Source organism: Phocoena phocoena, chromosome 15 (assembly GCF_963924675.1).
Source record: "Phocoena phocoena chromosome 15, mPhoPho1.1, whole genome shotgun sequence".
In the NCBI taxonomy this organism is placed as follows: Eukaryota; Metazoa; Chordata; class Mammalia; order Artiodactyla; family Phocoenidae; genus Phocoena; species Phocoena phocoena.
In genome coordinates, this window is record NC_089233.1 from 41032638 (window position 1) to 41047410 (window position 14773).

A 14773-nucleotide genomic window follows, 5' to 3' on the forward strand; every position below is an offset into this window, starting at 1 on the left:
TAAGGAGGTGTTAGAGACCAGGGCGTATGAGGGGAAAGCACCAGCTCAGCGTTGCTGAAGAGGGAAGTGAGGGGGTGGCGGGAAATAGGAAGCAGGACAGGAGATGGAGGAGAGGCAGCTGAGGTCTTATGAGCCCTCACGAAAGAGTCTAGATTCTGTTTAATCACAACATAACTAATGAGCAACCATCAGGAACCTTAAACTAGAAAGCGATAACCGTCAACTTCTAGTTTCTAGGAAGACTTTCCAAGGGCCACTGGACTGTGCTGGAAAGAGATGAGGGGCTGAACCAGAAGCGTGACTGTGGAAGAACCTGGGAGATATTTTGGAGACTTAATGGAACTTGATGTTTTACTGCATATGGGGAAGGAAGACTGTGGAAGAGGGAAACCTTAAGGGTGACTTCAGAAACTAGGTGGATGGTGGAGCCGTTTTGCAAGACGCGAATAAGAAGAGTGAGTGAATCATTTGGTGGAGGTGCTCTGACTTCAGATTCAGACAAGTTGAGTTTACCTTCCTAGGAAGCACTTGGGTGGATACTCCCGAGGTTAGGCTGAAACGTGACTTCCCGAAAGATGTTCACATCCCAATCCCTGGAACGTGTAAATGTTACCTTAGTTTTGGTAAAAGGTCTTTGTAAGTGTGATGAAGGATCTTGAGATGAAATTATCCAAGACAGAAGGAGCCTGGCCCTGCCAACTCCTTGATTTCTGCCCAGGGATACTGTACTGATTTAGGACTTCTGGCTTCCAGAACTGTGGGAGTATACATTTCTGTTGTTTTAAGCCACCAAGTGAGTGGTAATTTGTTACAGTGGCCACAGGAAACTAGCACAGTTACGAAGAAGACCAAAGGGTCAGAGGCAAACCGAGGAAGGAAACAGGTCAGGAAATAAGGACATCTCCACTCTTCAGCAGAAATGCTTGATAGCACTGTCTGCTCACTGTTTCCATCCTCTTACTGTCTCGAGGCTACTTCTTATCCTTCAGATCTCAGCTTAAATGTCCAGAGGGACGTCTCTGACCACTCAACCTTGAAGCAGCTCCCGTGCTCTTATTTTCTGCATCTAGCAGAGCTTAATGTTTCCTCCTTCTCTCACTGACTTGCTTTGGGAGTGCAAGTTAGTCTTGTTCGTTGCTGAATCTTCAACGTCTAGTGTGTTAATGTCTACCAGATGGTAGGTGTAAAATATAAATTTTTAAATGAAAGAATGAATAAATAAGTGAACACGCACTGTGCTTTGTTCATACCTCTGCTTTAGCAACTTTCACACTGCAAGATCATTAGAGGTGTGGGGGGGGTTGGGGGGTGCACTCACACCCTAATTACTTGTGAGCCTCTTAGAGTAAGGACTACATCTGATTCATTATGTACTTCGCAGTACCTCTAGAGTGCCCTCAACTCCCCGTTCTCCACTGAACTTCAGTCGAATGAATGATTTAACGCGAACCTCTAATCTTCCCTCTTCTTAGAGCTGAGTGGCTTAAATTCATTTGTCAGTCTTTTCTGAAATCATAATATTAAAATACTAAACAAAATGACCATTTTGTAATATTCTGAAGATAGAAATTTACTTTTATAATTAGACATTTTGGGGGGAATCTTAATTGTGTTAATAATACACGAAACTGTCCTCCTTTAAAAAGTTAGGGTAATGCAGTAAAAGTTGAATTCCCTTTGGTCAGTGGCCAAGCCTGGTTCTCTCTCTCATCCCCAGAAGTGGCCATTGTTGTTAGCATGCATCCATCCAGACCTCTTTTTATGCACGTATTCACAGAAAAAACCGCTACCATCTTGTGGCAGTGTTTTTGTTTTTAAAATTAATTTTATTTATTTATTTATTTTGGCTGCGTTGTGTCTTCGTTGCTGTGCACATGCGTTCTCTATTTGCAGCAAGCAGGGGCTACTCTTCCATGTGATGCGTGGGCTTCTCATTGCAGTGGCTTCTCTTGTTGCGGAGCACGGGCTCTAGGCGCGTGGGCTTTCAGTAGTTGCAGCACGTGGGCTCAGCCGTTGTGGCTCGTGGGCTCTAGAGCACAGGCTCAGTAGTTGTGGTGCACGGGCTTAGTTGCTCCACGGCATGTGGGATCTTCCCGGACCAGGGATCGAACCCGTGTCCCCTGCATTGGCAGGTGGATTCTCAACCACTGTGCCACCAGGGAAGACCGTGGCAGTATTTTTTACATAAATGGCACCTTTTGGGTATGGGACGTTCTGAAATTTGCTTCTTCACTCAGCTCTTTGAGATCTAATAACGTTGATAAGCGTAGGTCTGTGACCCTCCTTTTTTTTTTTTTACGTTTATAAAGGTTTATTAAACATTTCAAACACTGTGCAATGAACACACCAGAAATAAAAGCTCCAGAATAGCAGTCCAAAGGTTCCACAAGTGTGGCCCCGCAGTCCCATTACATAGATGGACTGCCTCCAGTTCTGTCCTCTGCCTGGCCCACCTCCCTCCCCCTTCAGGCAAGAGAAAGATGGATGGTTTAGACTGGAAGGACAACCATGCTGATCCCCAGCGGGCAGGGGCCAGGAGACAGTCTCATTTGCCAACACTTGTACTGAAGCACAGAAAAAGAAAAAAGCAAGTGACAGTCACGAAGTCTTCCCGTGTATTCTTCGTAACGTATACTATAGTCTATATGCGCAGGACCGGAGAAGCTCCTGGCACAAGGACGATGGCCACCGTTCCCCTCTGTCTCGTCTGAACCACCTCGGAGTCCAGTGTGCTGGTCACTCTGCAATCCCCATACTAAATACCAACTGTAGCGGCCCCTACAAGCTAGCTATTGCTACACCTCAAAATCATAATACGTTCGATAAAGCTTCTTTAAAAAGGATTTACACATGTACTTGTACACGTACGTATACACACACGCACATGCACGGCACACCACACCAAAAAATATCCAAACACCTATCGGGATCGTGGCTGTTATGAAACACACAAGTACTCTCCCGTTCACTCGGCTGGGGACTGCTAGATCTACGTAAACACACCACACATCAATCCTGCAGAGCATGCATGGGAGACAAAATGAGGCCCCCGCCTTGCGACAGTTGAGAAAGGCAGGAGGAAGGGCAGAGGAAGCGAAGCTGGGCTGCTGAGCCAGAGCCCAGACCCCCAGGTGAAAGAGCAACATGTATCTGGTACTTCTTCCTGCAAAATGAAGTGGGGAAAATACTGAAGATTTGTGGACAGCAGTCAAGACACAATTCTGTCTAGCCTGGCGGCCAGGGAAGAAGAATAAAAAAGCGAGGCTCTCGGGCATCAGCAATCTCTTTATATTCGAGATAAGTGCAAAACTGAGCCCTGTCTTGGACAGGTGCTCCCCAGAAAAGGAAAGGGCTAAAGAGAACTAACAGGAAGCCAAGAGAGGGACGGAGGAGTCAGTAACACTCTGACAAGGAAGGGTCACAGAGGTGACAATGAGACTGGCATTTTATCTGCCCGGATCATGCTGGGGCAGTTGACCAGGATGGGTGCAGGCTCCTTGTGGGAATGAGGCGAGGGGGGTGGCCATCCTGCCAGTCAGGGGCCAAGATTGGGGACAGAACACACACAACCACAAGACCACCCACGACTACGGGACTCTACGATAAAAGCACCGGTCAGTGCTATTATTCACATTATAAGGATAAAACGTCACAGGCCAAAAAGGCGCCATCAGGAATGTGGCACCCGCAGGGCCGCGGGATTTGAAACTCCAGTGCTTTATGACTTATGTCAATGCCTCCCCTCCCATCTTCTGCTTCCTTGGAAAGCTAACTGGGCTGGCTGTTAGGTGCCCACAACGCCGGGGTCACGTGCCGATTCCGGAAGCGGGGAATCGGAGCAGTGGTACAGGAAACAGTTTCCCCAGCAGCTATAGCAGATGAGGAACAGGGCTGCCAGGAAAACCAAGGCACAAATTGTGCAAGGCTTCCGTTCCAGGAGGAAGCTGAGCAGGTAGAAGCCCATGAATATGGAGTGGCTGAACCACAGGGCGGGGTTGAGGGGCTTGGGGATGAGGAAGATGGGCAGCAGCCACTGGAGGCAATACATGATCTCTGCTGGACAGGGCCTTTGCCAAGGCCACCGGGCACCGCTGCAGGAACCGACCTAATGGGAGCCAGTGGGCGCGGGCGGCTGCCCTCTGCTTTCTTCAACCCTCGCTCTCCAGGAGCTGAGCTGCTGTGGTCTCTGGCTGTCCGCCCAGGATCACCAAGGCAGCAGGGATCCCGCGAGTCCTGCCATGGCGCCGCCGCCACCGCTGATGCCTTCGCAGCCGCAGCCTGCCTCCACCTCAACTCACCTCCGACACCGCAGGAAGCTGCGACCCTCCTTTTATCTTCTGGGTAGGATTCCACTGTATGGAATGGGCCACATTTGTCCCTAGATGGAAATTTAAATTGTTTCCACTATTTTGTTATTGCAAACTGTGCTGCAATAAATATCCTTGCACACGTATCCCTGGGCCCCTTGCAAGAGTTTCCACAGGCTATATTCCCAGAATCGTTCTTGTTGGGCCTGGAAATCCTGGGCCATAGCAGTGGACTTCCTCCAGAGCCTCTCCTAGATTTCCAGGATTTAGTGTTGTCAGCATTTTTAACTTTTGCCAGTATGATAGCTGTGAAAGGAGATATTATTTTAACTCCATTTCTCTATTACTGGGGTTGGACACTTTCTATGTGTTTATTGGTCATTTGCATTTTCTGTCCATTCATTTCCTCTGCCTATTGTGGTTTTTTTCCTCTTTCCCTAGAATTCAATTGTTGGTCTATCATGTGTATTGCAAATATCTTCTCCATGTATCTACTTATTTAAAAAATAGGGGGTTCTTTTGACAGACAGAACTTTTAAATTCTGATGGGGTCTAGCATGTCAATATTTTTTTTATGACTTCTGCCTTCTACATTTTTAAGGAAGGGTTTATCCACCCCCAAGATAGAGATGTTCTCCTATATTTTCTTCTCATAATTTAAAAGTATTTAAAAAACTTTAAGCTGTTAATATATCTGCAAATGATCTTTGTGTATTGTATGAAATAGGGGCCCAAATGAATTGTTTTCCTTATGGTTAGCACTACTTATTGTACAGTTTATTCTTCCCGCACCAATGCTACCTTTAACATATATGAACATTTCATAATTACCTGGCTCTTTTCTGGATTGCTTTCTGTTCTGTTCCTACTCCCAATAACCCTCTGTTTTAATAACTATGGCTTTATAATATGTCTTTTTTTTTAAGAAAATATCTCCATTTTTATTTTGGGATTATGTGATTAAATAGTTTTTTGTTTCTCTGTTTGTTGCTTTTTTTTTTTGCGGTACGCGGGCCTCTCACTGTTGTGGCCTCTCCTGTTGCGGAGCACAGGCTCCGGACGCGCAGGCCCAGCGGCCATGGCTCACGGGCCCAGCCGCTCTGCGGCATGTTGGATCTTCCCAGACCGGGGCATGAACCTGTGTCCCCTGCATCGGCAGGCGGACTCTCAACCACTGTGCCACCAGGGAAGCCCTACATGTTGTATCTTAATAACAAGCTGAATTAACCTGAAAAGCACTCTAGGCTTGCTGTTGTGAGAACACTGGAAACACTGTACAAACGATCTGGAAAGTTTTTCAGGGAGCAGGACGTATCCAGGTTCTAGAGACTCGCTAGGTTTCATTCTCCCCGAAGTGTCTTTCTTCAGAAGAGCGATTCTGAGTTCTTTTTCCCCTCTCATGTCATTTGCTCTCCATCCAGAAGAGCTACTTGCTCTGCTGGGGTGCCATTCTCTCATTGTACCTTCAACGTTATATGCCTCTTCGTCTCTGCCCTTTACACCTCCCTGAGCCTCTGATTCTTCTCTTAGAATTTCATTCTACTTCATTTGCCTGCATCTTTTCCAGAAGCAGGTATAGGGCATGAGTAAGTGGGAATTTGGGGTTGAGAGGCGTCTGCAGGGGCCGTTGCACTGGCTGTTGCTGCAGGAACGAATGCAGTGGGAAAGGAGGATGCGGAGAGGATAGGCTGCCTCTGACGCCACCGCGTCTGCTGTGATGCTCAGAAACAAGAAGACAGGGCAGCAGGCCACGCTGGCAGCCCAGTATCTGGGGCCTCCAGCAGGTCCTGGGTCCCTCCTGTGTATGTGCGGACAATACTGAGGAGGGGCAGCCCCTGGGCAAGAGCATCCTAGGGCTGCTCTGAGCTAAGGCCGAAAGGCTGCAAGCAGGTGTGAGGGCTAAGAGTCCCCCAGTGGAGCAGACACAGAGCGAACAAGAGAGGAGGGGCCGGGGGTGGCGAGAGAGCGGGGTAGGGTGGGAGGGAGGGAGTGAGACAGTGGAAGAGGAGGGGGGGGTGGTGGGGAGAAAGACAGACAGGAACAAGGAAAAGAAAAGACAGCAGAAGGAGAAGGAAGAAAAGGAGGGGCAAAAGAACTTTTCAGACAAAATGGGAAAGAAGTTTTTTCTACTCTAGTTTTTGGTGAATGGTAAATATATGAACACTACCCCGATTATTGACTTTCCAGAACATATTAAAACAATAATGCAAAGTTAGCTCCAGGTCTTGCTTAGAAAGTAGAAAAGTTAACATCGTGGCCTCTGTCAGATGCCTGTTCACAGTATTTCCCAGCACGGGGAAAGCAGCCCTTGTGCTAATCTCTGTTCTGAGAGCACTGGCATAGCCGACTGTGGTCTTTTCCATATTCTGCCTTAAAATCATTTCAAAGCCTGCCATCCAGGAGGTTGATAATCAGTTGTTTACAAACTTGAAAGGGGCTCCCATGAAAGGATCACGGAGCTCGGTCTCTGGCAGGTTCGAGGGCCTCCTGGGGGGCAGCCCAGCCCAGTCCCATCCTGGCCTCGGTTTATGTCCACAGCTCCCTCGGGCCAGGTATCACTGGACCCCCATCCTGTGCGGATGGAGGCACAGAGAGGTCAGAATCCGAGTGGGCTGCGAAGACCCTGTTCTCCCCACCTCGTGGCTCTGCCCTCAGCAATGTAATCCTTCAGATATGCTGCAGCTTAGAAACACATGACCACGCTGCCTCCAATTTCCTGTGCTCTGCAGATACTTACCATCTCTTTTCTATCCTCTTGTCCCTTTTTCTCTGGAAGGCGCCGAGCTCAGGAGCAGCAGCCAGGAATGCCAGCAAATAGTCAAGGAGCCGCAGGAAGCTGTCTCCCCGGAGGCCGGGGAGAGCATCCAGGTAACGGAGATCATCCCCCCAGGCTGGTGCTGCTTGTGCCGTCGGGGTCAGTGGTGTTCCTGGCACTGGAGTCACTCCCGAGAAGGGAAAGGTCTCACTGGCGTTAAGATCTGGGGGACAAGGGCGGGGAGGAAACAGGCTGCGTGTTCGTAACAAATCAGCCTCTCAGCGCCCTCAAGAATCCAGCTCAGGATGGAGCCCCATCCCTTCTCCCCCTGCCTTCTCACTCATCCACTGGCTTCAGGAGGCTGATGTGGATAAAGCAGCTCTCTTAAAGGCTGTTAGAAAGCTCACCCTGTCCACAGACTCAAATGAGGCAGCATTTTCCTTCCTGCCCCACTGGGCCCTGCAGGCTCTAGAACCACCTGCCACAGCTCCCTGGATTGCTTCTGGCCCACTGGCCCAGCCTGGCTTCAGCAGGGGCCCCTCCTCACACCCTCCTGCTCTGTGAGTGCTGCCACCCTGACCTAAAGGGGGGCATACCCCCACTGAAGGAGGCCACAGTCAGCCATATAATAGAGGACATAGGATTTGTGGGATGGGCCCGGGGATCCAGCCATTGTTCCATCTCTGCCACCCTCTGACCACTGATGGTTCACAGAAATACAAACGCCCATATTGACTGGGCTCTGGGTCCTCACCTGCACCTGCAGGACCTCAGGTCATGTCCCTTGTGTCCTCTGGAACCGGCCTTACCAAGGGGGCTGGGAGAATGATCGGGCTTACCTCTAGGCCACCGTTGGCAGCCTGGCCCTGCATCAGCGCTGCGTGTGGCCAAGAGTCCCAGCACGCGTTTCACTGCATGGGCCCTTCTGCTTCTGGTCCTCCTGACTGTTCCGTCCACCTGAGGCCAGGACAGGGGCTGGTGCAGTGCCATTGCTTCTTGGACTCCAGCCCCCAGCTCTCTTTTTTTCTCCTTTCCAATCTTGGACAAAATAACATTCCCCCTGCCCATCAGCTCATGCAAAGAAGATCTTGGGAAGAAGAGGAGTCAGGGAACACCTTTATCTTAGCATTAGGCCACATGGCTCTTCCTGCTGCATTTTCACATTGTCTCTATGGAAAATGCCTTCTTATACCCCAAACCACAAAAGGACCCAACCTGTAGCTGGGTGGCTGTTGTATTTCGAGGGCTGATTTATTCTCTGCACAGAGGTTGGACGCTCACAATGGCCAGGCTCTCTGCTAGGTGCTGAGGGTGCTCGCGAGACCAAAACACAGCCACAACCTTCAGGAGGTGGTGCACGGTGGGAAGAGGAAAGCCTCCTAATTCAGTATGTGGAAATGAGGGTGGAAAACATCCCAGAAGAGGGCACAAGGGACACCTGAAGCTTTTAAAGAAGGTGGTTTGGCATGGACTAGATTGCGGGAAATGAAGCTGATGAATGGAATTAATAGAAAGAACTTAGCGCGAGGGATTTCTGCTTCTGGCAAAGATGGCTAGATTTACTTTCCTGCCTGAAGAAAACAAAAAAATGGCCAAAGCATATGAAATAAGTTTTTAAGACACTGCTCATCAGGTAACAAAGGAGAGTGATGCCCGGGAGGTGAGAAACAAGCCAGGTAAGCCCTCCAAACATCGTGGCCTCCTCCTTTGAGAGAGTCCCTGACCACGGCACAGGGCAGGAGGAACCACAGAAGCCAAGTGGTATGTCCACGGAGACTAAAGCCACTAAGTTTTGCAGGACAGAGTACCAGAGAGGAGAGAGCTGTACAGAGAGATGGTTGACGCCAGCGAGGGTCACTCTTGGGTGTTCCGCTGAGTACCGATGTGCACGTGCACATCAGCCTGATCTTCAAAACTACTGAAGACCAGGCTGAGGGAAGAACTTCCTAAAAGGCTTAGCATTAACAGTGCCCGGTACTCATACAAGGCTGGGGGTAGTGCGTGTGCCGTCAGCCAGACCACGGAGCCCTGTGACTCACAAGGCATTGGGAGAACGCACAGAAGGGTACTGCATCAGTAGCGAGGAATAATTAGCTCTGGAGAGAGCACTGCTCCAGTCCTATCTAACAAATCTTTAGAGCAAGATCCAAAAGCAACAAACTGCTTCCAAGTAATTTGAGTCCCAGAACAAAGTTCAAGAATATTTGTAGGAATACAAAATTATCCAGCACCCAAGTAGATTAAATCACAATGTTTGGAATTTTTTTTTCTTAAAGACATAATGCTTTTGCACACTTAATGTCCTACAGTATAGTATAACATAACTTTTATATGTACTGGGAAACCAAAAATTCACATGACTTGCTTTATTGCAATATTCACTTTATTGTGGTGAATGAACCTGGAATATGAACCTGCAATACCTCCAACGTATGCCTGTAAAAACACCCCAAATAAACCTCCTAGAGATTAAAACTACAATTCATGAGATGAAAAATACACTGGAAGGATTAACCACAGATTAGACATTGCAGAGAAAGGGATTAGTGAAACAGAAATGAGAATTAAAAAAAAAATCAATGTATCAGTGAGCTGTGGGATAACTTTAAGTACCTAATATGTGTGTAATTGGAATTCATAAAGAAGAGGAGAAAGAGGTTGGAACAGAAAAAAATATTTGAAAAAATAATGACTTAAAAATTCCAAATTTTATGAAAACAGTAAACCCACAGACACAAGCTTAACCAATAACAAGCACAAGAAACATGAAGAAAACTATACCAAAGCCCATCATAATCAAATAGTGGAAAACCAGTCATAAAAAGAAAATCTTAAAAGTACCCAGAGGGAGAAAAAAAAAGGACAAGTTGGGAACAGAGGCCCAAAGATACGGATGGCAGCAGATTTCTTGTTGGAAACAATGTGAGCAAAAAAGACGGTGGAGTCACATCTTTAAGGAACTGGAAGAAAATAAACTGTCAACCGAGAATTTTACACCCATTGAATATCTTTCAAAAATAAAAGTGAAATAAAGACTCTGCCTACACAGAAAAGGGGAAAGAATTCATTACCAGTAGACCCAACTACAAGAAATGTGAAAGGAAGTCCTTTGGAAAATGATGCCAGTTGGAAATCTGGATCTACACAGAGGGCGATGAACACTGGAAATGGTTACTAAATGGGTAAATGTGTAAGATTTTGCTTTTATTATTTATATCTCTTTAAAAGATAGTTGACGGCCTAAATAAAATAAAAACAACATAGTGTGGAGCTTTCAACATGTGTAAAAACATCTGACAAGAACAGCACAAAGGCCAGAGGGCACAATGTAAGAACCCTATTTTAGGGTCCTTATACTACACCTGAAGTGATATTATATCACCTGAAGATAGACTTAAAGATATATACTATAAACTAAAAGAACACGAAAGTTACAAATCAAGTTCAGAAAGTTATATCTAATAAGCCTACAAAGAGGTGAAGTGGAATCAAAAATATACAGTGATTCCAAAAGAAGGCAAAAAGAGAGGAAAAGGGGGATAAAGAACAGATAGGACAAATAGAAAACAAACAGCAAGATAACAGACTTAAACCTAACCACATCACTAATTACATTAAATGTAAAATGGTCCAAATATCCCAATTAAAGAATGTATAAATCAGATATAGATTGGATTAAGGAGCAAAACAATTACATGTGAATTACAAAAAAAAAAAATGCACTTTGAGTAGATACAATAGGTTCAAATGAAAAACATGCAAATAGATACATCGTGGTAACACTAATCAAAAGAAAGCTGGAGTAGCTTTAGTCATTTCACAAAGTGGATTTCAGAAAAGGGAATATTACCAGGGATAACAAAGGTCAAGAGGACATAACAATCCTAAATATTTATGCACCTAATAGTAGAACTTCAAAACACATGAAGCAAAAATTGATAGAACTGCAAAGACAAATAAATAAATAAATAAACAACTATATTTGGAGATTTCAATATCCCTCCCTTAATCATTGATAGAACGAGAAGACAGTAAATCAGTAAGAATGTAGAAGATTTTAAGAATACTATTGACCAATTTGACCTAACTCTACCCAACAACGGCAGAATACACCTTCCCACATCCACATGGAATAGTTACCAAGTTAGATCATATTTCAAGCTAGAAAAGAAGTCTGAATAAATTTAAAAGGATTCAGGTCATCTAAAGTATGTTCATCCCCAACAAAAGACATCACAGGGAAATAAAACTTCAAATCAACAGCTCCCATAAACATCGATGGAAAAATTCAAATAAAACCTTTAATAAATTGAACCAATATATTAAAAGGACAATGTCATGATCAAGTAGGCTTTATTCCGAGAATGCAAGGTTGGTTTAACTTAAGAAAATCAATGTAATTCACCATATTAACATTCTAAAAAAGAGTACTTATATGTTTATCTCATAAATGCAGGAAAGGTATCTGAAAATTCACATTCATTCCTCATAAAAACTCTCAGAAAATTAGGAGTAGAAGAGAACTTCTTCAATTTGATAGAGGTTATTGTTGAAAAACCTATAGCTAACATCATCCTTGGTAAAAGACTGAGTGCTTTTCCGCCAAGGTCAGAAACAAGACAAGAATGTCAGTTCTCACCACTTCTATTCAGAATTATTCTGGCGGTTCAAGCCAGTGAAAAAAGACAAGAAAAGAATCAAAAGAATATACACAAAATTAACATGCAAAGTTCAATTTTATCTCTGTATAATGGCAATGAACAATCAGAAATTTAAATAACTACCATTTACAACAGTACAAATACACAGAATACTTAAATCTGACAAAAGATGTTGTCAGATTTAAGTATTTTGTGTATGCTAAAAACTACAAAACATTTCTGAGAGAAATGAAATAAGACCTAAATAAATGGAGAGATATCCCCTGTACATAATTTCGAGGACTCGATATTGTCAAGTTGTTGATTGATCAATGAAATACCAGTCAAAATTTCAGGAGGAATTTTTAGAGAAATTGAAAAAGTGATTTCAAAATTCATGAGGAAGTGGGAAGGACCTAGCACAAAGAAACTATGGAAAGAGAACAAGGTTGTAGGTCTAATGCTACTGACTCTAAGATTTATTATAAGGTTTTTGTAACGGACAGTGTGGTAATGATGTCAAGGTCAACAAATAGATGAACGGAACAGAATAGAAGATCCAGAAATAGATCTTTCTATTTATCTTTCTATTTCTAGATCTAGAAAGATCTAGATCTTTCTAGATACTCAGCATATAATCTACAGTGACAAAGAGCAGATCATTGTTTGCCTGTGGTTGGCAGAGTGGCCCCGGGTGGGAGGAAGAGCCATACAGAAACACAGAAGCTTTGGGGAGTGATGTATATGTTCATTATTTTTATCGTGGTGATATTTTTATAGGTACCTATAGGTCAAAACTTTTCAAAAGCTACACTTTAAATATATGCTGTTTACTGTATGTCAATTATACCTCAATAAAGCAGTTTTTTAAAAAGCCCTAGTGCATCTTTTAAGTTACACAGAAGAATAAGAATAAAGGAGGAATAACTAACATCTACAGAGAGTCAGAAGATGCTAAGCATCTCTCCATCCACCTGTCCTTATTTTATCCTCAGGACAACCTTATGAGGTAGGTGCTGCTCTTAGCCCCTTTGTACAGATGAGGAAACTGGGGGATCCCTCACTTTCCCAACGCCACATGCCCTGTAGGAAGGGAGGCCAGGATCTGACCCAGGCAGCTCATACAGAGCTCGAGCTCTGAACCACTGCGGGTGTTGATTTATTCTCATGTCTTGCCTTTGTCTTTTGCAGAGAGAAAGCACAGAAGAAGCTGCAATGGAGGAAGCTTTATCACCAGTCCAAAGTGGAAACACTAGTGAAGCGGAGGTAGGGCTTGCGAGGGCCCTTCAGGGGGCCAGTGCGGCTCACTCCTCTCCACCTGCGTCTTCCTGCACTTTCCTCGCCAGGCCTCCCGCCTTCTTTCCCAGTTCAGAGTCGCCTCCTTACTCAGGACCTGCTCCACAAAGCCTCCCTCGGTGAACTCTCACTCCACTGTCATTAGACCTTTATTCTATATCCCTTGCACAGCTTGGTCCTAGCAGTTACACTTTCTACATCAATAATTTGCAACCATTTCAGTAAATAGAATCTTTCTGTTCTTCCCATTGTCTAGAGAGAAAACATTTTGGAGGGGCAAACGTCTGTAAGAGTTTTCTACTGCTCTATGTAGAGTACGTTCATGTACACACTTATGTGTCTGATGTGTCATTCACACGCATCTCTGGTTCCAGGAACTGCTTCCTCCTGTTACAGATTCAGGCCAAGGGGTGGTAGCATCTTCCACCAGCTGCCAGGAGCGGGACGTGCTTCTGGAAGGAGTGGGCCCCAGGCGGGCACAGGTCCACTTTCCGAGCCTCACGTTGGCATGTGCTGCAGGTCCCCTACCAGCTCCTCTGGCACTGCTCACCCCTCAGCACCCTGAGAATGGGGGCTTCAGTACCTGCTCTTTCCCTGGGGCTGTTCCTGCAGGCAGATCGCCACCTCCGGGGGCAGTTGGAGAATCAGCCCCCAGCTCTCCTGCCTTTTGGGTAGGACAGCTCCCAGGGGTGCTCTCCACATCTCCCCGAGGTCTTGGCGGGATTGACAAGTAACCCACTTGTTCATTGTGCCGCGTTGGGGTCCTTCTCTTCCCTCCTCACTCACCCACTTGCCTCGCAGAATTTCCTGGCATCGCTCCCTGCGTGAACTTAGCTCCTTTTGCTTCTGGGGAACCTACGTTAGGGTGTCCACTCCTTGTGCCCCAGGGAGGAGGGAGCAGGGCACGCAGCAGAGGGGAACAATCTCTCTCCAGTATTTCTAAGAGGGTAGCCATTTCTTTAGGGACCCAAAGGAGGATGTGGAGGGGGTCAGGGTGGTCCATTCTGCATTAGATGCACTGGCATCCCAGAGGGTATCCGGGTCAACAAGGAGGATTGATTTCCCATGTTTATCTCCTCTCGCTTCTGGAAAAAACCACTGAAATAACCGTAAGGGAAGAATAAGGGCACAAATCCACACAGACAAGAAGACTGGGAGAGGAGATATTGGAACACGAGCACTTTAAAGGTGTTTAGAAAGAAGGAAATCGATGGCGGGGTCTGCACTGGCTCTTCACAGCTGGGGAAGGTGGAGGCCGGGCACCGTGATGAGGAGGGATTCTCCACGTGTGCCCACAAAGAGCCCGGGCCCTGGGGCTTCTGCAGAAGGCGGGGCGAGGGCTCTGTGTGACAGTCTGCCAGGCGGTGTTGGGGACAATAGATTCCCTGCAGAGGACACTTAGCTTGTCAACTACCCCCCAAGTGAAAGGACCAGGTGATCGTTCTCTGAAGGGTCGAGCAGAAGCAGCGCCAAATCCAGTGCACGGTGCGAGGCTGTGTGATGGGGAAAAGACAGAGAATAGGCGGATCAGTGGGATTCTCCATTTCACATGGAGGAGCCCCTGCCCTGTCCTCCCGCCCTGTTCTCCAAATACAGAAACCAGCATAATAGTATTCAGAAATATAGAGGTAAAGGCCAAAAGAAAGGAAAAAGTTGAAAATGCTCGTCAATGGGGGAGTAGGAGGCTCCTGACTTTCTTTATAACCTTTTAATGCTAATATTAGTTTACTTTTTACCATACGCACGCATTACTTCAATTTCAAAGAACTCCGAGA

At 45.9% G+C, this 14773-nt stretch overlaps 2 protein-coding genes across 2 annotated transcripts in view; one reads left to right on the top strand and one right to left on the bottom strand.

Moving 5' to 3' along the window:
• Positions 1-14773, top strand: part of CFAP61 (cilia and flagella associated protein 61) — a 250975-nt gene that overhangs the window by 58388 nt on the left and 177814 nt on the right. The window contains exons 8-9 of the mRNA XM_065892819.1: positions 7084-7175; positions 12894-12968. Of these exons, the coding sequence (XP_065748891.1) occupies positions 7084-7175; positions 12894-12968 (167 nt within the window). The remainder of the gene's footprint in view (positions 1-7083; positions 7176-12893; positions 12969-14773) is intronic.
• On the bottom strand, positions 3785-4048 carry LOC136135189 (apoptosis inducing factor BLCAP-like). The gene has a single exon (XM_065893076.1). It carries the CDS (start codon positions 4046-4048, stop codon positions 3785-3787), a length of 264 nt encoding a protein of 87 aa, XP_065749148.1.